This window comes from Chiroxiphia lanceolata, chromosome 18 (assembly GCF_009829145.1).
Source record: "Chiroxiphia lanceolata isolate bChiLan1 chromosome 18, bChiLan1.pri, whole genome shotgun sequence".
In the NCBI taxonomy this organism is placed as follows: domain Eukaryota; kingdom Metazoa; phylum Chordata; class Aves; order Passeriformes; family Pipridae; genus Chiroxiphia; species Chiroxiphia lanceolata.
The window spans coordinates 7,778,489-7,802,046 of NC_045654.1; the positions used below are offsets into that span (position 1 = coordinate 7,778,489).

General features: G+C 47.2%; 2 protein-coding genes across 3 annotated transcripts in view; one reads left to right on the forward strand and one right to left on the reverse strand.

Annotated features, from left to right (window-relative positions):
- On the reverse strand, window positions 1-12,094 carry USP30 (ubiquitin specific peptidase 30). Its single transcript, XM_032706093.1, has 13 exons — window positions 12,029-12,094; window positions 11,170-11,279; window positions 10,378-10,560; window positions 9,694-9,797; window positions 8,687-8,785; window positions 8,008-8,050; window positions 7,652-7,746; window positions 6,777-6,836; window positions 5,629-5,715; window positions 5,042-5,122; window positions 4,326-4,527; window positions 3,587-3,698; window positions 1-2,877 (listed from the first exon to the last, which is right to left on the reverse strand). The coding sequence occupies exons 2-13, from the start codon at window positions 11,267-11,269 to the stop codon at window positions 2,628-2,630; spliced, it is 1,416 nt and encodes a 471-aa protein (XP_032561984.1). The 5' UTR covers window positions 11,270-11,279; window positions 12,029-12,094; the 3' UTR covers window positions 1-2,627.
- Window positions 11,941-23,558, forward strand: part of SVOP (SV2 related protein) — a 17,311-nt gene continuing 5,693 nt past the window's right edge. The window contains exons 1-10 of one of the 2 annotated variants that reach the window (XM_032706094.1): window positions 11,941-13,341; window positions 14,830-14,990; window positions 16,291-16,376; window positions 17,108-17,206; window positions 17,871-17,942; window positions 18,340-18,464; window positions 20,752-20,815; window positions 21,718-21,843; window positions 22,794-22,922; window positions 23,394-23,467. In XM_032706094.1, coding sequence (XP_032561985.1) covers window positions 13,307-13,341; window positions 14,830-14,990; window positions 16,291-16,376; window positions 17,108-17,206; window positions 17,871-17,942; window positions 18,340-18,464; window positions 20,752-20,815; window positions 21,718-21,843; window positions 22,794-22,922; window positions 23,394-23,467 — 971 coding nt within the window. In that variant the 5' untranslated portion in view covers window positions 11,941-13,306. Of the gene's footprint in view, window positions 13,342-14,829; window positions 14,991-16,290; window positions 16,377-16,406; window positions 16,736-17,107; window positions 17,207-17,870; window positions 17,943-18,339; window positions 18,465-20,751; window positions 20,816-21,717; window positions 21,844-22,793; window positions 22,923-23,393; window positions 23,468-23,558 lie in introns of those variants that run through there. The other variant, XM_032706095.1, reaches the window with a different exon arrangement.

The window sequence follows — 23,558 nt, forward strand, 5'->3', positions numbered from 1 at the left end:
TTTTTGTAATAAGTTTGGTTTTTTATTGCTACTGTACAGTTACAAAAATACCCTGAAGTGAAAACGCAACTTCAAACAGCAGTGCAGTGGTTTGACCAGAATATACATTTTTAAATAACACGCAAAATGAGACAAGGATAACCCAAACACACAGATGGCATCTTGGAGGTCTTAATTTTTTTTTTTACATTTTATTAACAACTTCTCCACCATGGCAGCTTGTGACAACAGCATTTGAGCCTCGTGCCTCCACAGAGCCCTGTGACCTCAAAGGGGAAGGTTGGCTCACAAACACCTTCACAGAGTCCTGTGAGCTCCAAAGGTGAGGGCTGGCTGGAAAACACAGATCCCAGTGACCTCCAAGGGGAGGGTTGGCTCACAAACCCCTGCCCGGGTCTGATGCTCACAGTGGGCTGTGGGAGGATCTTGCACAGCTCAGGACTAGGACTGAGGTGCTGATATTTGCTCCATCCCCTCCTTCCTAACAGAGAAAGCTGGATCAAATGCTGACTACTCATCCCTCCCCTTGATAGCCCTTGAGGGAGCTTCCAGAGTCAACTCACAGCAAAGGCAAATGCAGCTCTTTGCAAGAAAAAATACGTGGGACTGTGCAGTAAGAAGTGACTTTATGTCCCTGTCCTGACGAATTCAAGACAGAGCCCACACTGTGCGTATCCTCTGCCCCACCTCCAGCTTGACTGTGTTTTAAACCAAATGTCTGCTCAGCTGGACTCCAAAATGCAGATAAAACCTCTAAACAGAGTGTTGAGAATGGATATTGCAGGGTACACGCTGCTGGCAGTGGAAATGGTTGGAGTTCTGAGGTACAATGGTTGATCTGCTGGAGGGAGAGGTTTTGTGTGATGGTTTTAGATGATCCCCTGCACTGCTTCACAGAGCTCCTGCTGCACCCCAGTGCTTCCAGTATGGAGGGCTGGCTCCTTCTCCAGCTCTCTCAGCTCTCACTTCAGTGGCCAGGGCATTTTTTTGGCATTTTGCATCCTTCAAGATTATTTTTGTTTGCTTTCTTGTTGTTTTTCTATAACTTAAAACAGGTTAAAACCAAGCTACTTTAGCCTAGCACAACCAGGGAGACTTCCCAGGAACTAGTACAGCAGTGGATTTATCACTATTTATGTACTATGAGCATTACCTGGAACAGGAATTGTGCTCCATACTCTGGAATGATGAGTTGTGTAAATAGTTTTGCATATCCATCCATTACCACTCCTGCTTTGGCTGGTTTGGAGCCTCCTATGAGGAACTCCAAACACCTCCGAGCTTTGGGCAGCAATATGAACACATGAGGTACAAAGTTGCCCTAAAAAGCTATTAAGACAGTTGTTATTTGAAAACTTAAGCTGCTGTTTCACACTGAAAAAGCTTTGATGAGTGGTTTTCTCCTCCAAGCTTACAAGGATAGAAAAGAGCTAAAAATAACCTACAAACTTTATTCCTGGTGATTGACAAGCAGGAGAATTTTAAAGGAGAATTTTTGCTGCTTCTCCTTCCTTGCTTTGTTTGGGATTTTATTTTTTTTGCACATCAGTCTAGAGCAGCAGAATTCACCTTACTTCTATTTACAGGCCAGCCTGGAGCTGGTGCAGTGACACCAGTGTTCCCAGACTGGCTTCACAAGACCAGTAAGTGCCTACCAGTGCTGATCCTATTGTTGATATTCCACTTAACAAAGACAAGGGCTCAGCTCAGCTCCCACTCCCAGCCAGTCCAAGCCCAGTCCAGTGGTGGGAAATGGCAGTTTCCAGCACTAAAATGGGAAGGGCAAGTCTAGAACACTTCCAGCAGCTTGGAAATCACAGCATTAAAATTGCAGTCGATGCTACAAGCAATGGTATTCAACAGTGCTGAAGGAAATGACAATACTGATCACTAGCAACCACGTCTGTGTGCTGATTCCAGCTGTATTCCAAAGGGAGGGAGCAATAAATTAAGTTTTCGGCTCTTAATAGAGAAAAAAAATTACCTCCTGGGAAAAGGAAACTGCCCTTTGAATCAGCAGATTCTATGATGTATAAATAACTAAACTAGTGAGGAAAATTATGTGAACGGGGAAATTTTTGGATTGTGGCTGTTTGTGGAGATGCTTGACTTGACAGATTGATTAGCTGGGATATCAAGGGAAATCTGATTCCACTAGTTCATCCCATGGTGGTGGGGCATTCCCGGGACACACTGGACATGCAGTGGGCTCAGACAGTGGCAATGCAGCTGTTCAAGGAAGCTCAAGGCACTTGGTTTCTTAGATCATTGCCTTTGCCAACAGCAGCTTCCCACCAACCCCTCCCAGGGCTCCCCCTTCCGGAACACCTGCAGTGAAATGTGGAGGACTGAGCATCTCCCTTGGAAAACTGCCATGTCAGGACATGGGACACAGCCTTGGGAAGCCTGAGATGACAAGAATCACCGACACAACAAATGCTTCTCTAACACACACACTTTGGGGCCGCACGGATTCGGGCGGCGACTTTTGGTACAAAACACAACTCCCGGGGAAGGGGAACCTCGGATGGGGGGGGGGGGGGGGGGTTGCAGAGCAGGTGCCACGTGGAGCTGGGAGGAGTTTGAGCGAGTTGTAGTCCCGCCTTTGGGCAGCCGCTATCCCGCGGTCACTCCTCGGGGCCGCGCTGCGGGGCACGGCCGTGGACGCGCTCGTAGAACAGCAGGTACGCGCTGGCCGCCAGCACCTCCTGCAGGCTGGCCCTGCGCACGGAGTCATCCGACACCCAGAGCCACTGCCCGGGCACCGCCAGGGCCCCCCGCGGGCTCGGCGAGCGCCGGTAGGTCACGAAGTGCCCCGAGTGCATGTCCCCGTGGTGCACCACCACCGCCATCAGCCGGTACAGGTACAGCGGGGCGCTGCGGGAAAACAGCGTCAGCACGGGGAAAACACACCGCGGCACCCCCTGACTGCTTCTGGAACAAAGATGTGGCTCCCCAGGTGGAATTCCAGCACAAGTTGTGGCTGCCCCACCCGTGGAAATGTTCAAGGACAGGGCTTGGAGAAACCTGGGCTAGTGGGAGGTATCCCTGCGCAAGGCAAGGGGGTGGGGACTAAATGAGCTTTAAGGTCCCTTCCCACCCAAACGATTCTGGGATTCTGTAAAAAAGGATTATCAGGAGGAGCCTCGAGGGTGATTGACCAAGCAGACCCATGGCAGGTGCAGCTGAAATCAAGCTCGTTAAATACAGTGTTTGAAAGAAATGTATGAGAGATCTCAAGCTTGTTAAATGTTTGAAGGAAATCTATAAGGGATCTCAAGCTTGTTAATGTTTGAAGGAAATCTATAAGGGATCTCAAGCTTGTTAACGTTTGAAGGAAATCTATAAGGAATCCCAAGCTTGTTGAATGTTTGAAAGAAATCTAGAAAAGATCTCCAGCTTGTTAAATGTCTGAAAGAAATGTCTAAGAGATCTATAGGAGAGAAAAGAACTACTAAAAATCAGCCAAGAGACAAGGGCAGGAGCTAGGACTGATGTTAAATTCTGTGCCTTTGCAGCCTCATGACAAAGACAGACTAAAGGAAGACAATTTGAAGGACAGACAGGGTACAAATCTCTAACTTACCTGCACTCAGGGAATGCAGCAAGTGGAAAAGTTCCTGGGGGCATTAAAAACGAGGAGGAGGAGGAGGCACCATTCATGAAGAGTGGTTTGGTACCAGGGGTTTGTTCTGCTTCTGCCAGAGGAAGGAGAAAGTCAGTGATTTAACTTAAATGCTACTGTTATATTGCTAATAACAGCACTTATGATAATGTATTTTACTTATTCTAATTCTTTACACATCACACTCCCTTCCAGATCCAGAGGACTCCAATATCCAAGCATAGCAGTGACTGTTTTTACATGACAAATATAAAAATTACCACGTTTAAAAAATCCCAACTGAACGGATTATTGAGCTGCCTAAAGGACAGCCTCACTGCAGCTGGATTTTACAACTGTTTTTCCAGAATTCACCATTCCCAGCATTCCTTCTCTGCTTGTCCTGGGGCCTTATAACAGACCACTAACAAGAAAAATCCAGGTACATTCCAAATTCAACATTCCTTCATCCTCTGAACATAAAACATGTGAGTTCTCTGCTATCTTTTATAATGTTTTCTGATTTTTTAAATATTTAGTAGGATAAAATTTAATTATCAAAACTGAACTGTAGATTTGGAACAGTGGGTGGGAAAGGGATTTCTCCTTGCCCTCTCTGCACAGATCCACAATAAGACGCTGCTCTTGTGTTCATTCTGCACATCAGAATGTTTTCTCAGTGAAATGTAGAAATACTTGATATATTTTACTGGCAGAGCACCTGGAGGTTTCACTGCTGTCCCATCCTTTGTTCCAGGGGTCTCCTCTGGGTTTTTGTGGCTGGATTTTTGCACAGGAACTCGGTATTTGTAGATGTCCATGACCAGGAACTCGTTGAACTGGACGTGTTCGTGTCGCTTCAGGGGAGTGCCTTGGTTGGACCAGCTCAGCCTTTGCAGGTGGATACACAAACACTGGGGCAGCTTCAGGAACATCCCACAGGAAAGGATGATCAGAACACATTTTAAATGCAAACAAACAGGTGGGAAGTCCAGGGGACAAGGAAATGCATCCCTGAGCTGTTCCCTTGTCTCTGTGTGGGTTCACTGGCAACGGCGTCCCCAAGACATGGCAATAGCTCAGACCCTTGAGAGATTCCTGGGATGGGCTAATCCTCAATAACTAATGGATTGCACAGGGGAAAAAGGTCAAGTAGTTATGAATAGATGAAATCAAGAACTGATGCAAGGCATGACCCAGCCAAACTCACATTTAAGTGTTTTGCTGAATAACAGTAGAATATTCAGATTCTTTAGAGTTTGATGTTTGGCTGAACTGAGGCCTCAATGCCCACAAATATTTGCCAAACAAGTTTACTATTAGAAGTGAAACATTACAATGGTCTAATAGCAAGAAATGGACATGAAGCAACACATGAAAGAAATAAGTTACTATATAACAGGATTTAGAAAAGTTTGGAGGGTTAGTTTGCCTTACCTTTCCTAGCTTTAATTGCTTTACAAATGTTGTTCTCTGGTTTTCTATGCTCTGTCCATTCAGAATTCCTTCTGCCTGGATCTGAAATCAGAAGGGAAATAAAATAAGGCCATTTGGTTACTGCTGTGTCCAATTCTACATCATAGTGCAGGTCTGCAAATTGTCTGTCTAGAACTGGGCTCAGGGCATTAACTACAACTAGGAATTTCTTCAGAATTCCTGGCCTATCCTAAAGGATCAGAATTCCAAACCAAAATCAAGCAGAAACATTTCCAGAACAAACCCCACCTCCAGCTGATGTTTCTGTTTGTGTTCAAACAATACCAGAACAAATAAATATCCCAAATACTATCTAAATAATACCTGGCAACTACAGAATAAAATATTTTTAAGTTTTGTAATAGTAGTAATAAATAAAGCCTCAAAATATTCCCTGAGATAAGAACTCCATGTTAACTATTTGAAATCCCAGGCAGGTCAGAGTCTTTCCTTGAGTCATGAAGGAAAAGGAGCTGAAAACTGAAGGCAGAATTGTGTCAGCAGGGTTAAAACTGAGCTCAAAGGCTGTAGAAATTCCAACGACCTACTTTAGTGCAGTTGTCACACACAACATCCTTCACAGACTCGGAGGAGATGAAGTGATGGAGGCAGTGATCCAGTGTCATGGGACGGCCCTGAGTGCCAAGAAAACCCAAAGTTACTTGCAGGAATTTCAGACACTGAATTTTGGGAAAGGATTTTTAATAATTTTTTCCAGAGAAACTACAGAATTGCACAGTTATTTCTTGAAAAAAATGCCTAAATGGCTCTGGGTGTAGCAGATGGATAATGTAATTGTGGGGATCCTTCATCAGCCTGGATTAAACATGGAAAACATGGAAGCCTGTTTTCCTGGCTTCCATGGAAGCCTGTAAGAACAGCTGTGACTCCCTGTGTGACTCCTTCACTGGGGTTTTAAATCACAGATTCCTCTCCTATTTTTCTCTAGTTCCAGCATTTCAGGGGTCACTTTGTGCTCTCTGAGCCTCTACACAGGAGAAATACAGCTTTTAATTGCATTTAGGCTTCCTTCCTGTCCCACCCCACTGCCAGGGGTGAAGGACATCATCTTCAATGATGGTATAAACCAAAATCCAAATAGCACAAGATGTGTCCAAATCCCAATCCTGGCTGTCCAGGAGTGCACTCTGCAGGCAGGAATCAGAACTTCCACAACTGCAAGTCTCCTTGTCAGGGAAGACAAACCACTACCAGAAATGAAATAATAAAGTGTTAAAATCTGAAAATATCCTGCACACTTTGCCCCCCAAAATCTGCAGTGTTTTGGCACTCGAAGTTTATCAGAGCCAAAAAGAAATGGAAACAATTCCCAGTTGAAATCACCGGATGGAAAAGCCCGTGTGGGGTAAGGTGTGAACTGGGAGAGCAGCTGCAGGGCACCTTCCCACATACCTTGGGATGTGATCAAATCCAAGGAAGGACAAATCCGTCACCAGGAGAAATAGAAAACCCTCCTGGTGTCCCTCTGTTTGTTGTACTCATTGGTGATTTACACCAACACATCAGTGAGAAGGTCCTGCAGTAGCACCACAGGATTATAAAAGGGCAGGAAAAGAAACTCCTGAAAGTAGCTCTAAATTTACTCTGAGGCTGCAGCACCTGAGAAAGGCACTAGAGAAGGGAAAGCCACAATTCCAAGGGGACAGGCTGGATCCTGGAGCAGGGGGATACGTACCCACACAGCTGCTGGAATGCTCAGGGACAGGCTGTCGAAGGTGTCGAACCTCACAGGGCTCTGCAAGAGAACATTCCACATATCCAGGGAGCCAGAACTCAGGTCAGGCCAGAAAAAACACCCAACCAATCTCTCACAGGTGAACATTTGCCCTGTGCTGTCCACAATTCCCTGGCGGAATGGGATCCAAACCCCCCAGTTCCCAAGCACAGCACCAGGAACACCAGGCCTAAGGCACTACTGGGCCTCTTCCCGCTCCTTTAAATTTGTTTGCAAGGTTTAGAGAAGGAAAAGGACAAATGAACTCCTACAGTTTGAACTATAAATGAGATTTGTTTTCTGTATTTCTTTTCTTTATCCAGGTTTTCTCCATCTCCTCATTCCAGATAACTGGACTGAAAATTAATTCCCCTTTGCAATCTTAATAGTTGTTGAATGAACAGTGAGTCCTAAACCACTACCAATGGGAGTGGATTGTCAGGTAATATTATTAATTATGAATCATTAATTAAATTATATAAGATAACAGCTATTATTCTGTTTGATGAGATAGTTTTTATCCCCACAAAGTGGATCACACTTAATTTCCTTCAGTATATTTAGTGACAAATAGTGATAAATTCTCATTCCTCACCAACACCACAATAAACAGCTGAAAACTTAAGTCCCTTTTCATACATATATAAAAATATATATTATAAAAACATATATATAAAATATTAGATATTTTCACATGCACACATTTTATACATGTGCATGTGTATATATATATATATTTATATATATTTATTTCTTCAATTATTTTAGACAGATAGATAGACAACTGAATGAATAAATAAATAAATATATATATATAAAACCAGCTGGTTTTGTACCTGGTGCTCACAGTGTTTGCAAACCATGTTGCTGGTCAGCCTCCCATGGAAAGGATGCTGAGATTTCCAGTGGTTTGACACAGGGGGAAGAGATCCTGCAACACAAAGTTGCAATTACCCTTTTATTTTCCATACATCCATGTTCATCAGTCTAATTCCACATTTTTGCCCCACAGTAACAAAATTAACTGCTCCAAAGCATGTTCTGGCCCACTGCTAATAATTAATGGGGGTTTATTTATATTTCTGAGGTGTATTTCAGCCCCATAAAGACAAAGAACAATGAATATTATTCCCTTAATAAACTCAGCAACTCCCCTATGAATATTCATATTCCAGAATAGATAAAATCCTACCTCTTGTTCTGCAGCTTATTTGCTTTGGGGTTGTTTCTGGTTGCTACAGAGGAAGATAAAAAGATTTCATTAACTTTAAAAACAATTAAATGTGTTTCTATTTCATCCCTAATTGGCTTTTCTGGCATTAGAACAACTGTGGGAGTTTTAGTGGCTCTTTTTATTTGAAGAACAAAAAAACCTGGCACAAAACAAATTTATAATTTACACTGTTAATAAAATGAATAATTAATCTACAGAATTCTATGCCTCAGAGCACTAAAATATGAGATTTTATATATCTTTGTATATATTTTAGGCAAAAAGAGATAGAAAGTTTCCATCAAGTTTATCGCTGAACTGGAGGATAAGATAAATTTTACCTCCATAAATGTCCATTTTGCAGTTTTCAAGCGTTTTTCATTATAAGAGTAACTGCTGAGATGGACTCCTGCTCTGTGCTAGTATTTAAATCCCTACATTTAGTGGATTTAGGGATGCAAAACCCTCAGGAAAGTGGGATCAGTGTAAATTCAAAGACATTTTCTTTAAATTGCCTGACATATGCATTAATTTCTATCAAAGAGCAGCTCTGTGAACATAATAAAAATATCCTGAGCTTCTAAGCAGACACTTGGCACAGTTGGGAATCCAGGCAGATTCCAGGAACTGCTCCTGCTGATGGAATGAAAGGAGTCACCTCCAGGGCGTGCACATCAAACAGGTGGGTCACCCGGGGCTGCCGGTCCCGTTCATCCTCCAGGGAAGAGGTGAGGACATGGAACAGCTCATGGGCATCCTGGGAACACAGTGAGAACCAAAACACTTCAGAACACACCCCAGGAGGGCTGAAATACCCCGGGAAATCAGGGAAAAATCACAGCTCAGAGCCCACCTTATGTATTTATTAATGTAATATAAATATATAAATATATAATAAATATTACTAAATAATGCTGTATGATATAAATATATATAATACCACTTAATAATAGTATATAAATAAATAATAGTATATAAATAAATAATAATAGTATATAAATAAATACATAAATATATAAAATATATTAATTACAACCACTGTGCACCTGTTGTGCCAAAAACCTCTGTAACAGCACAGAGTATTAAAGATATTCTGGGCCATATAAACTCGCAAGAAACTAAAACACTTGGAGGAAAAAATAAAAAAGAATTTAAGCTCAAATTCTTGTTTTCCTTGAATTCAATAAAAGCTTAATTGGAATCTATCCTTGGAAATACAGAATGTATTTTATGAGTGAGATATTGATGGAGTTCATTGACCAACTGCACCCAAGGCTGGAAAGGCTGACAAGGAATAGAAATCCTGGAAAGGTTAGAAATCTTGGATGGTACAAGTAAGAAAATTGGGAAATGTGAGTGGAGTCCATCCCTGGAAGCAAAGCACAGATCCATCAGCCATAGGGAAGGTAGGGCTGGATCTCTGCTGGTTTAATCTGGTTTAATATTCCTGTCTCTGCTGTCACAAGTCTGAAGGTAATCCTGAGGTCTGGAAGCAGGCAGGCTTTCCATGAGGAATATTCCAGCAATCCCATCCCTCAATCCCGTGGTTGTTTCCTATCCCTTTTTAAAGCAGGACTCAGCTCTGACACCGAGGGCAGCTGGTCCCAGAGCTCCAGGTCCATTATCCCTGGTCAGGGGTAAGACCAGGAATGTTCCCTGACTCACCTGCTCTTCAAAGGAGGAGATCTGCCACCTGTTCATCCTGAGCACTTCCAGCAGGCAGCTGGCATCCAGGACATCATCCTCTGTCACCTCCTGGCAGGACAGAGCTGGGGACAGGGCACGGACAGATGTCAGGGGAGCCAGAAACAGGGGGAAATTGCTATTTCACAGCTCACAAACCCCAAGTTAAAGCCCCCTCATCCCCACAGCAGCTCAATGCACATCTTAACTGGCACCATTTTAATAGGAACATCCCAAGACAGAACTTCCAAGGGATTTCCTTTAAACCAAACCCCTGTGAGAGAAGCCAGGGAGAGCCAATGGGTCATTTTGAAGATGAATATAGCACAGGGACAAGTCTGAAACGAGTCACCTAGAGCTCAGAGGCTTTAATATTCTTATCCAAAATCATCCAAAGTATCTCATTTAATAGTCCAGATTTTTTGGAAAATTTAAATCTTGGAAAAAAATGCTTAAATTCTTTGCTAAGGATTCCTTTTTTTATAGAATTCTCCCCCTCTGTGAAAGGTGGTTGAGCTTGGCCAAGGGGTTCAAAATTACAGAGGGAAATTAAACAGGGAATAAAACCACAGGAACTTCTTTCTTTGGGAGAAAAGGCTAAAAATTATAATGTTTATGGTAAATATTTTATTCTTAGTTTACCACAAGAGGAAAACATTCCAATACCTCTGAGGAGCTGCAGTAAAGTGACTGAAAGGTGTTGGTGCTCCTGGGACTTGCTCTGCTCTGTCCTATACTGGGCTGTGAACTCCTCCAGCCACCTGATGAAGGAGGGGCAGGAGGACAAGCCCTGGAGCAGGGAGTTCATGAAACACGTGTTTCCCAGGTTCAGGAGGCCTGGGACAAGCCCTGCATAGAGAAGTGTAAGCGGTTACAACGTGAAGTCTGGGAAAAACATACCATCTGTCAGTAGGAATGTTGTGTTAGGTGCTATAATTGCGTGAAAATTACATTATTTCAGTCTTATTTGTTATCTCATAGAATCCCAGACTGGTTTGGGTTGGAAGGGACTTAAAGATAACCCTGTCCCACCCCCTGCCACAGGCAGGGACACCTTCCACGAGACCAGGTTGCTCCAACCTGGCCTGGGACACTTGCAGGGATGGAGCAGCCACAGCTTCTCTGGGCAACCTGTGCCAGGGCCCCACCACCCTCACAGGGAAGGATGTCTTCCCAGTATCCCATCTGGAGATTTTTAAAAAGAGACTGGATGTGGCACTTAGTGCCATGGTCTAGTAACCGCAGTGGTAGTGGATCAAGGGTTGGACTCGATGATCTCGAAGGTCCCTTCCAACCCAGCTGATTCTACGATTCTATAACCCTGCCCTCTGGCAGTGCAAAACAGAAACAGGTGCCGTGCCGAGGTGTAGAAGACAGAAGCACATGGGCTGAGCGACTCAGCAGCCCCATTCCCACCCCCCCCCCCATTCCCTGTCCCCCCATTCCCATTCCCGGTACCTCTCCGGCGCCGTCTCCTGCCGCCCATGGGCCCCCACAGCACGTACAGCCCCGCCGCCAGCGCCGCCGCCGCGCCCCCCACGACACCCCAGTGCCGCATCACCCTGTGCCTGGAAACGGGAACGCGGACATGGGAACGGGCACGGCCACGGGCCGGCCGGGGAGGGGAACAGGGGAAGGGCAGAGGGAGAAAGCGACAAGGGAGAAAAGGGAAGGGGGAAAGGGAGAAGGGAAGAAGGTAAGGGGAAAGGAAAGGGGAGAAAGGGAAGCTGGGGAAAAGAAGGAGAGAAAGGGAAGGGAGAAAGGGAGGGGGAGAAGGAAAGGGGAGAGGAAGGGCAGAAGGGAAGGGGAGAAGGGAATAGGGGAAATGGAAGAGAAAAGGGAAAGGGAGAAGCGAAGGGAAAAAGGGAACGGCTCGGCCGAGAGCTCGCCTCGACCACCCCAAGCCTCCCCGGCCCCCTCATCGGTGTTCCGACCCCCTCCTGTCACCCCTGGCCCCCTCTCCCGTCCCTCCTGTCCCCTCCCCTCACACCTGGCCCCCTCCCCCGCCCGCAGCAGCCGCCGCACCGGCCCGTCCGCGCCGAGCCCCAGCATGGCCGCGCCGGAACGCAGACGCGCGGGCGGGCGGACCGGGGGGGACCGGCGGGCGGGGCGGACCGGGCGAGTGCGACGGCACCGGAAGCGGCGCGGGGGGGAGCGGTTATTGCGGGGGACCGGCCATGGGGGCGGGAGGGCCGCGGGCGGCATCGGGGGGAACCCCGGGACGGGATGAGGGGACAGCGGGGAGAGGGGCCCGGACCGGGGCCGACGGGCCGGTACCAGGCGTGACGGGCCCACACAGGGCCTGGCGGGCCTGTACCGGTGTGACGGGTCCGCACCGGGGATGACGGGCCGGTACCGGCAGTGACAGGCCCGTACCGCTGTCCCGGGTCTGTACTGGTGCGGCAGCCCCGTATCGGTGTAACAGCCCCATTCCGGTGTCCCGGGCCGGTACCGATGTCCCGGGCCACGGCCCCGCCCCGCCAGGCCCCGCAGCCCCCGAGCAGGGGGCTCAGAGCCCCGGGGCAGTGGCGGGACCGCCCTGTGCCAAAGCTCCGGTGGCGCCGGGGGAGGTTCAGTTGGATATCGGGAAAAACGTCCTGGAAAGGGCCGTCCGGGGACACCCCAGCCCGGGGGGTGTGACAGCCCCGGAGGTGGCACTTGGGGACACGGGCGCGGGGACCCTGGGCCGGGCTGGGGGAGGGGGTTGGACCCCACAGGGGTTTCGACCCGCAGGAGTTCCATGGCCCGAGCCAACATCCCAAACAGTGCTGCGGGACCCCGAGACCACCTTTAAAAGGAGCCTTTGGGGCTGTTCAGGAACACGGAACCGCGGCTGGGCCGGGCCCAGCTGAGCCAAACCGAGTCGGGCCGTGCTAAGCTCAGCCCAGCCCAGCCCAGCTCAGCCATGGTAAATCCAGGTCAGCCCAGCCCAGCCAAGCCAAACTGATCCCAGCTGAGCCCAACCGAGCCAAGCTGAGGCCAGCCCAGCCCAGCCGAGCCGTGCTGAGGCCAGCCCAGCCCAGCCCAGCCGTGCTGACCTGAGCCCAGCACAGTCCAGCCCAGCTGAGCCAAACCAAGCTGAGCTGAGCTGAGCCATCCAAACGGAGCAGAGCCATGCTGAGCTCAGCCAAGCCGAACCTGCCCGAGCCAAACCATGCCGAACTGAGCTTAGCCGTGCCACACCGAGCCGGGCCACGCTGAGCCGAGCTGAGCCAAGCCCTGCCCACCTAAACCGAGCCGAGCCGTGCTGTGCCGAGCTGAGCCCAACGCAGGCGAGCCAAGCCGAGCCCAGCTGTGCCTGGCTGAGCCGAGCCTAACCGAAATGAGCCCAGCCGAGTCCGGCTGAGCCGAGCCGAGCCGAGCCAAACTGAGCCCAGCTGTGCTCGGCTGAGCCGAGTCCAGCGAGCGAGCGAGCGGCTGCGCGGCCCGGCCGTTCCCGCCGGAGCTGTCCAGCCCCATCCCGCCTCTCCCGGCGCTCCTGCCGTTCCCGCATCCCGCTCCCGCTGCTCATCCCGATCCCGCTCATCCCGATCCCGCTCATCCCGATCCCGACCCCGCCATGCGGGAGCGATGAGCGCAGCCGCCCCGCCCGGCCATGGAGGAGGATTTGTTCCAGCTCCGGCAGCTCCCGTGAGTAGCCGGGGGGGTCCTGTCCCTCCGCCCGCGGGGACAGCGGGAATCCCGCCGGGTTTACGGGAATTCTGCCGGGAAGGGGCTTAGGCCGCGGGAAACAGGCCATTTTCCCGCTGTGCTGCCCGGGCTCAGCATCCCCAGGGATGCAGGAACCGTTCATTACATAAATTCCCTCGATTTGGGGGGGTTTCTCCTTTGCATGGGGGTAAAAATCAGGAGAGGTGGGATAAAACCGTGCGAGTGCCAAGGGCTTTTGGGAGAGGGAAGGTAGGAATCGCCTTTGCAGGGGGTTTATCTGTAAATAACGCTGTGGAGACTCTTCCTCCCCATCCTCCTCCTCCTGCCGGGAGCGACTGCGGAGCAGAACCTGCCCTGCAAAGGGGCTTTTGGGGAGGACCAGCGACATTCCCAGGGGTTCTGGAGAGGCAAACGCTGCTGCACAAGGAAAAGGCTGATATTTGCCAGGAACTCTTTGCCTTTGGGATGTGGTCGCTGGATCTGGGCACAAAAAAAAAAAAAAGTAATAAAACCGTTGTGCCTTTAACCCCGGGGTTTCCTTCCCTTTCACTCAATGCCAAGTGTTTCCTTTAAAACCAACCCCATTTCTCCCAGTGCTCCGTTCTCAGGTGCTTTTGCAACATATTCCTATTTATAAACCCTTGGCTCTGCAAGGCAGGGAATGAATGTTTAAAGTTTGTGTTAAATATTCATGAGCTCGTGTCAATGACAGAGCAAACTGTCCCATAACACTCCTGATAAGTTGGGAGATGGCCACTAACTCCAGTTATTTCCAGATCCTTAGTTAGGATGCCTTGAGCTTGTCAGGAAAAGGAATCACACATTATTTTATTGGACTGCTTTTCCCATTTTTTAAAATAGAACCCAGGAATATGCTCCAAAGTGCCTCCCAGTGCAGGTGTAATCAGGTGTTTTGTGCTGGGAGATCTTGCCAATAAATGCAGCAGCTCCCTGAGATGTCCCAGCAGTGGAGGATTTTGCAAGTCTGGAACAGAAAATATCCCTGGGGGTTTTTTTCCTTCATCTGTGTCCATTTGTTTCATATATTCCTGAGTGATAAATGTATATTTTGATTTGCTGCACTGAGGAATGGGGCAGGTTGTTTTCTGCTCAGATTTGTGATTCTCAGAGCAGTCTCTGCCTTTGTGGGGATCCATCACCTCCAAAATTACAGTTGGGAAGATGCAGAAACTCCAACTGGATCAGGGACACCCTCAGCAAGGTGACACTGAGCTCTGGGATGGGGTCACATCCTGGAGGGAAGGGACGGATCCAGAGAGACCTGCACAGGCTGTGGCTGCTCCATCCCTGGAATGTTCGAGGCCAGGTTGGATGGAGCTCTGGTCTAGTGGAAGCTGTCCCTGCCCATGGCAGAGGGATGACCAAATGATCTTTAAGGCCCCAGACTAACCAAGCCCAGCTCCTGGAATAGCCCATGGAAGTGTTAATCCTTGTTCCTGGTTTCAGGGTGGTGAAGTTTCGCCGCACCGGGGAGAGCTCCAGGTCGGATGAGGATGGAATTTCAGGAGAGCACGAGGTGCAGATTGAGGGGGTCAGGACAGAGTTAGAACCTGTGGAGCTGGAGGATGGAGCTGCAGTGCCAAAGGAATTTGCCAACCCCACGGATGGTGAGTAGGTCCCTGGTTTTCCTGCCAGGGGAAAGGTGTGGCCCCTTTATCTAACCGAGGTGGATACACTGGTTTTTGGAGAAGTGATAGACCCCCAGAGAAAAGCAGGAAATAATGATATAGGCAAAATATGTTACACCTGGAAATCTTGGTTTAATCACCCCATTCTCTGTGGATGCTCCATGTGTTTGGCTTTGTATCCCCAGTACCAGACCCTTTTAGGAGTTGTAGATCCAGTCACCACTATTTCTTAGTTGCTTTAGAACTGATCCTGCCCCCAAAACATTGCCAGGTTTGCTGGAGCAGGTACACCTGGCTCTCCTTCAAGGCTGAGATGAATCTGCAGTGTTCCCATCTTCTCCTTTCCTAGAGGACAAGAGGGACAGGAGGAATGGGCATCCCAGCCTCTGTTCCCTGCCTGGAGGCAGCGCTGGTTTGGGAGAGATGAGAAGTATTGACTTTGTCTTACACAAGGCAGGTGATGATTTGGTAGGATGTTATTAATCTTATTTATGAACATCTCTGCTCTGTTTTATCCACTGGATTTTGTTTGATTTCCTCTTGGTTTGTGGGTTTGGGCTCTGCTGAGTGAGGATGGGCAGCTCTGAGCCAGACAAAGCTTTTCTGCGGGGAATATCCTTTTTAAACTGCTGGAAGTGTTACAACTGTGAGACTTGAACAGCTCAAATATCAAAATGTGCTTTTCTTGTTCAGTTCATTTTTTTGCACTTGAGCAAAGGAATTTGAGATATCTAAGCATCTTCAGCTGAAACAAAGTAATGAGGTCATGGCACTGTATGGGAAACAACCCTCAGCATTCTGAATAGAAATAGGCTTTAAGATATGTGTGTCTTGGACAAATTCTTGATTTAAATAATTCCAGGTTGACCTTCCCTGCAATAAAACATTCCCTGCAGCTCCCAGCATTGCTGGGTGGGGGCTGTTGCACAGCTCTTATTTCTCCCCAGAAGAAGCTGCAGTTCAGTGGCTGGAGCAATCACTCCCAGGAGTGAGAGGCTGAACATGTGCTGGATTTGCTGGTGCCACATTGATTTACCTCTATGGGATTGAAATATTCTAGGAATAATTCGAATTATTTTGATTTTAGCACTGTTCCTGAAGAACACAGGGATTTTCCTGAGTAGGAACTGTATTAAAACTAAGCAGCTGAATTATATATTTGAGATCTCAACAGGTTACCTGGTTAATTAGGAGCTGTACTCACAGCAAAGGCTCTCTCAAAGGATGGCTCTGACTAGGGGAGGAATTCACTCCTGCACTGGAATTGTTTTCTTTCCAGATACTTTCATGGTGGAAGATGCGGTGGAAGCCATTGGATTTGGGAAGTTCCAGTGGAAGCTCTCTGTCATCACCGGATTAGCCTGGGCAAGTACTTGGGATCAGCACCAATTGCACGGTCACCAGAGAACCTCAGGGATTTCAAATCATGGAGACAGAGAGTTTCCAAACAGATAAATGTACAGCAAAGAAGGAATTTTACTTGAAATTCTAAAATAAGGAATTCTAAGGAGTCAAACTTGTTATTTGGGGGTAATGAACAACCGGTGGATTTCTTTGTCTCTGAAATTCTTGTAAATCAGGGTTTGAAAAATCAGTTTGATTCCCCATTTCAAATGCTGTTTCAGATCCATGTAAAAGGTTGGAATGTGCCACAGTTTAGATCCTAAATCAGCTGTGGAATTTGGCCTACAGATGATCTACCAACATGTTTGATACAAATCCAGGTATAAGGGAGAGAGGGAATAAGTTATAAGGTAATAAACAGTTCTGACTGAATCCATGTGTGAAGGAGCTGAAAGCTCGTCCCTGGAATCTGCACTGGGGAAGTGACTGAGCCTGGGTGACTCCTTGGAATCACCCCCCAATAACTTTGGATGGCTCTTTGAATCCCCTGTGCCAGAGTTACTGATCACAACAATCAGAAATTAGTTACTCAACACAACAACCAGGAATGAGTTTAAAAGGGAACCTGTTGCTGTGTTTGCTCCACCACGGAGTGGGAATGGCACAGAAATTCCAACAAGGTGTATTTATTGACTCCTATGTCCTTCTAACTGTCAGGCAATGGTTTATTTTGCTCTCTCTTCCCCCTGCAGATGGCAGATGCCATGGAAATGATGATTTTAAGCATCCTGGCTCCCCAGCTCCACTGTGAGTGGCGATTGCCCAGCTGGCAGGTGGCTCTGCTCACCTCGGTAGGAAAACAACTCACAGCTCCTGTGTTCCCTGAGGCTTTTCCTCTCAGTGTTATCCTGACATTATGCTTTGTATCCCCAAGTTAAATCTCAGCATGGCCTTTGCAGATTGCCTTTGGCTTGGAAGATGAGAGAGGTTTTTTTAAAATCAATAAAACTCAGTGAGAACCGAGGAAGTTTCAGGCTCAAAGTTGCATGTAATTTCCAGGAAAATATATGAGTTGACTCAGACCCATCCTAAAATTCAAACTGTTAGATTAATTGAAAATAAAGATTGGTAACTTTTGATTATCTTGCTTGAAAATCTTTCTCTCTCCTCACATTTAAGCTCCCTTGGACACAGACACAGTGGGAACCATGAGAGAGCAAACAAGTGTACCAGAGTGCCCAGTCCAGTGCCAGACTGGTTTGTCACTGGATGGAATTTTAATGGCAAAGCTGACTGGAGAGGTGCTGTGTTGCTTCCTCTCTCCAAGTCAGAGAGAACTGGATGATCTCTAAGGTTCCTTCCAACTCAAACCATTCCATGACCCCCTGGACTTGTCACTCTGTTGTTAGAGCTGAAATTTTCTGGTTTCCTGGAAGTTTTGTTCTCTTTGCTGTCACACAGAGATTTTCACTTTTCTTGTGTTTAAGGGGAAAATTTTTTCTTGGTGTTTCACAGGTGGTGTTTGTGGGAATGATGTCCAGCTCCACCCTCTGGGGAAACATTTCAGACCAGTACGGGAGAAAAACGGTAAGTCTGCAGCTCCTGCTGGAATTTATCCCAATATTTCTGCAGTGGGGATGTTTCAGTGCATGATGGCCCTGGCACAGGTTGCCCAGAGCAGCTGTGGCTGCCCCATCCCTGCAAGTGTCAAAGGCCAGGTTGGACAGGGCTTGGAGCAATCTGGGCTAGTGAAAGGTGTCTCTTCCCATGGCAGGGGGTGGAATGAGATGATCTTTAAGGTCCTTTCCAACCCAACCCATTCTGGGATTCCATGGTCACAAATGTCAGAGTCCACAGGCACAAAGCAGAACTAAGCACATCCAGAACTGACCTCCCATGAAATAAAGGGAATTTTTAGCTCTGTTTTGTACTTAGTTAATTTGTGTTACAGCAGAAACTCTTTTTTAACTCCTGTTCAATGCAGGGCCTGAAGATCAGCGTGTTGTGGACACTCTACTATGGGATCCTCAGTGGGTTTGCTCCCGTGTACAGCTGGATCCTGGTGCTGAGGGGCCTGGTGGGATTTGGGATTGGAGGAGTTCCTCAGTCGTAAGTAAATATTCACAAGTCCAAATTCCTTTTTTCTATTCGTTTTTTATAAAATGTTTATGTCTAATTGAAGTGTTGTTTCTGTTCAGCTGACCCCAACCTTGGTCTTGTTGCAAGATGGGTCATGACCTAAACACCAGCATTCAGAGGCAGAGCTGAGCCCTGACTGCTGAGTCTAAAACTACAGATTATTGTTCAGCCAGAGCCTAAACTTCTGTATCTCAACCTGAGCTGGAATTCCAAACCCACTCAGCCCCAACGTGGAGCACTGAAGGTGCTGTGATGGCTCAGAGGAAAAAGGCAGCACCAGGATATTTCTCTGTTGCTGTGTCGTTCCACCCACAGAAGAGAGGGATCCATAAATCTCCCACCTGGAACAACTAACTCTGCTCTAGGCTTTTAATTATGAATGTGAAGAGAAGAGTTCAGCCATTCTCTCTCTGCCTTTTGTCCTTATCAATAATTGATATTTTGCCTTGTGGAGGTGCTATTTGGGACTAGTCAGAATCTATCTTTGATTGATGGCTCATTGACTTCTTCACAAAGTAGGAAGAGTAGCTCCTTTCTAATATCCTTAAGCAGGCTATGTAACTCCACAGGTGAGTGGCTGAATGGAATATCTTTGTAATTGCATCTTCTCTAATGGCTATGAGAGAGAGATTGTTCTGAAAGGTGCCTTTAAAACAAAAACCTCCAGCACTAATCCATTAACTGACCGTGGCACATATCCCTCTGTCCACGTGTAGACACAGAGCTGCACCTGAAGCTCTGGCCTCCTCTGGGAATTGTCTGCGAGATGCTGTCTAATGCTGAATATGAAAGTTCATTCACAGAGCCAGCATGCAGAGCTGCAAGGGTGTGGAGTGTTCAGGGATGTGGAGTATTCTCTTAGGAAAACACTTCTATACAGCATTATAGAATAGAAGGGATCTTAAAGCTCATCCAGTCCCACCCCCTGCCATGGGCAGGGACACCTTCCACTAGCCCAGGTTGCTCCAAGCCCCATCCAACCTGGCCTTGGACACTTGCAGGGATGGGGCAGCCACAACTTCTCTGGGCAACCTGTGCCAGGGACTCACCACCCTCACAGGGAGGAATTTCTTCCCTATATCTCACCTAAAAAGTCTGAACCCATTTCCCCTTGTCCTGTCACTACAGTTCCTGATGAACAGTCCCTCTACAGCTCTCCTGGAGCTCCTTCAGACACTGGAAGGTGCTCTGAGGTCTCCACACAACCCTCTCTTCTCCAGGTTGAACAGCCCCAGCTCTCCCAGCCTGTCTCCATAGGGAAGGTGCTCCAGTCCTCTTATCAGCCTCGTGGCCTCCCCTGGACTTGCTCCAACAATTCCATGTCCTTACGTTGGGGTCACTTATCAGCTCCTACATTTCAAGATGTGATTTTCCTTCTCCTCTAAATCCCTGCTTTGATATAATGTTGTGTAACTTTGTACTTCAATGACTTTGTACTTTGCTTCCTGGGCAGCTCCTCATAAATCAATCCACTGTTCCTTAAGTTAGTAGGAATTTTGATACAAACCTCAAAGGAAGCCTGAGGAGTTTAGAGGCAGAAACAGGCTGAGTCAATGGAATGCAAACAGAGCAGGAGCAAAGCAGCAAAGACAAGCCTGAGCAGACAGTTTGAAGAAGATGAGGGAGCCTTGACTGGCTGCTGGCCCTGCCTTCATCCCCAGGAAACACTCCCAGAGAAGCTGTGCCATCTCCCTTTGGCACAGTCATGGAACAAAGCCTCTGCAGAGCTCAGTGATTTCTTTTGGAATCCCACAATAAAAGAATGCAAATTATTTTATACCAGTAACATGATCAGACCTTGAAAGTCTTCCCCTCCTGTAGAATTGAACCCTGGCAGAGGAGACTGATGTGAAATTCTCTGAGCCAGTTGTAAAGCCCTGAAGAAAAACTTTCCCCAGCAAGAGTTTGTGTTGGATTCTGATGGACCACACTGGAAATAATAGATACAAGGCCTGGCCCAGAGCAGGGCTGTGAAAACATCATTTAGACAACAACTATGGGGTCACAAAATCACATGAGAAGAGCAAATTGTGTCCTCTGTTGCAATGGTGAAGGGTTGGTTTTGGTGTAGAAAGGGGAGTCTGCCCCAGTGTCAGCCTGGCTGGCTCTGGGGGACAGGAAGGGGTTTGAGTTACTCCTCTGGGTTTGGCAATTTAATTAAAAGCCAAAGGGAATGTTTGAACTTCTGTCTTTGTGCTGATGTGGCATTTTTCTCACTGTGCTAACATGACATTTTCTCTCTGTTCTCTCTTTGCAGGGTAACTTTATATGCTGAGTTCCTTCCAATGAAAGCCAGAGCAAAGTGCATTTTATTAATAGAGGTGAGCAGTGTGTGCTGATCCTTGGAGGGACAAATCCTACTGTTTGTTACATCCCTTCCAACCTCCTGCCTGGAAATCCCCCCCAGAGCTGCAGTCAGGCCTTGCCTGTCCATGTCAGTGTGAAGCTGAGTTATCCGGTACCAGCTCATATCCAAAAGACAGAAAGTTTCCACATCACACTCCACTCTTTGTGTTGAATTTGCCTTTTTGCAAATTAACTTCCATCCAGGGATGCAGACTGACTGCTCTGAGCACAGGGTGGGACACTGGGTGTCTGTAATTTCATGGTGAAATTCATCTACAGCTCAGTAATGGATTTGGAGGAGTGACTGGTCCATAAATCCAGGGCTAAATTCAGCTCCACGTCTTCATCCAAATGTGTCAAAGTCACAGCAGAATTTCATCCTATGAATATTTTAAGGCAAAATTCACAGCCCTTTGATGGATGGTTGGAAGGTCAGGGCCAGAACTGTTACTTGGCTGCATCACTTCTTCCAGGAATGGGGCAGCCACAGATTCTCTGGGCAACCTGTGCCAGGGCCTCACCACTCTCACAGGAGGAATTTCTTCCCAATATCCCATCTAAATATCCCTTCCTTCAGCCTAAGGTCATCCCCCTTCTCCTCTCATTCCAGGCTCTTGTGAAAAGTCCATCCCCTGCCTTCCTGTAAGCCCCCCCTAGGCACTGGAAGGCTGGGAAATAAGCATTTCCACCCCTACAACCTTTAAACTAATCCCCCAAAAGTGTCTGGGCTCTATTTCCACACAGGCACAGACCTGAAATGTCTCTGGCGTTTCTCCCTCCAGCCATCCCTGGAGAGCACATCCTGGAATGCTACAAAGAAGGAGACCTTAGGAACACTCATATCCTCACCTGTGACTGTTTCTTTTCCCTTCCCCAGGTGTTCTGGGCCCTTGGGACTGTGTTTGAGGTGCTCCTGGCAGTGCTGGTGATGCCCACGCTGGGCTGGCGCTGGCTCCTCATCCTCTCTGCCCTCCCGCTCCTGCTCTTCGCTGGCCTGTGCTTTGTAGGTGTTTCCTCCAAGGATTAATATGTGTTCCCTCCATTCCCACTTCTCCTCCCCATTCTGTGACCCAGCTGAAGGAAATCATGGCAGCTTTGAGCTCTCTCTTGGTGTCCTCTGTGAAATATCTGCAGTAATGCAAAAATACTGTTTCCACACGGGGCTGCTAAAACCATTCCAGGGAGAGCTGTGTTTGTGTGTCTCTAATTGCTGGAGGACAATAGTGGGCTGGAATTTTGGGAAATCAGGCCTGGAACCCTCTCCAATTTAATGACTTTGTTTCAACCCAGCTCAGGGGAATGAACACTTTATCAAAAGTGGTTGATACTTCCCAGATGCTCTTTAGATTTTAGAATCACTTTCCACTTAAAAATTCATCCAAATCAGGGTTAAAATCTGCAGAGTCCAGATCAGATTCCAAAATAAGATGTATATGATTTAACCCTGAGCTTCAGTGATATATTTTATTATTTATTGGGTGATATATTTGCCAATCACTCAATCTCCTCATAGATAAATGTCCTTGTCAGGTGGCTTAGCAGCTTTTATTATTCCTTAGTTTTTCAGGAATCCCTCCAGTTATACAGGTGTTCCCAACCTTGTTTGAAATTAAAAGGAGCTTAAAAATATGAATTTTGGAATGTTTTTTGCTGTGGATGCTTTGCCATATCTACAGGGAAGGGGTAATGGAAAGAACTGGCACAAATGTCCAACATTTCTCAAGGATAAACCCAAGGGAACTGAAGGAAAAGACTTCCGGAGTTCTGAGTTTATGGGAAAAACGGAGGGTTGTCATTTTTAAAGCCTGATGAGATGATTCTCTGAATTCTTAAAGATTAGTTCTGTAATCCTTCCTTGTGTTGGAGTCACTGGGATTTCCCCCAAGGAAAATCCCAGCATGTTTCTTGCTGTTTGTGACATCCCTGTGTGTGTGACCTGCTTTGCTCCCTTAGTGGCTGCCAGAGAGTGCCAGGTATGATGTGTTGTCTGGGAACCAGGAGAAAGCACTTGCCACTTTGAAGAGGATAGCAACAGAAAATGGAGCTCCAATGCCTCTGGGAAAACTGGTCATTTCCAGACAGGTAAGTCCAGGCACCTCAATAATGTGGGATACAGTGGAACTGTGCCAAGGTGATGTGTGGTTTATTAGCAAATAATCAATGTTCTGTTTGATTTTAATGCCTCAACTAGTAATAAAAAATACGGGATGATCGTATGCTTCCTCTTTCACAGTGAGGAAGAGTTAATTTCTCAGTTTGAAAGTGAAAAGCACCTTTAAAGTGGGCATTAGTGTTATTTACCTCACTCCAAGGCCTTGTTATTAAAGAAAATTGAGCCCTAAGGCTGAAGAGCTCAGATGGGAATTCCCAGATCTGAATTCATGAGACAAGATGGACTTTGACACTTTAACTGTCTTTGGCAGGGGTTGGACTGGGTGATCTTCAAGGTCCCTTCCAACCCATTCTGGGAGTTTGGGATTCTTGCCACTCTGCATCCTCCAGCCCAGGACCCCTGAGTTCCCTGATCATCTGATTTCTGCTTGTTTTCAACAGGAAGACCGAGGAAAAATGAAGGACCTTTTCACCCCCCATTTCAGATGGACCACGTTGTTGCTCTGGTTTATATGGTAAGAGGGAACACAAAGCTTCAGTGCCAGCACAACTCTAAGTGCTTTTTATTGAAGGTATTTTACAGTGTTACTCAAATACAGCAACTTC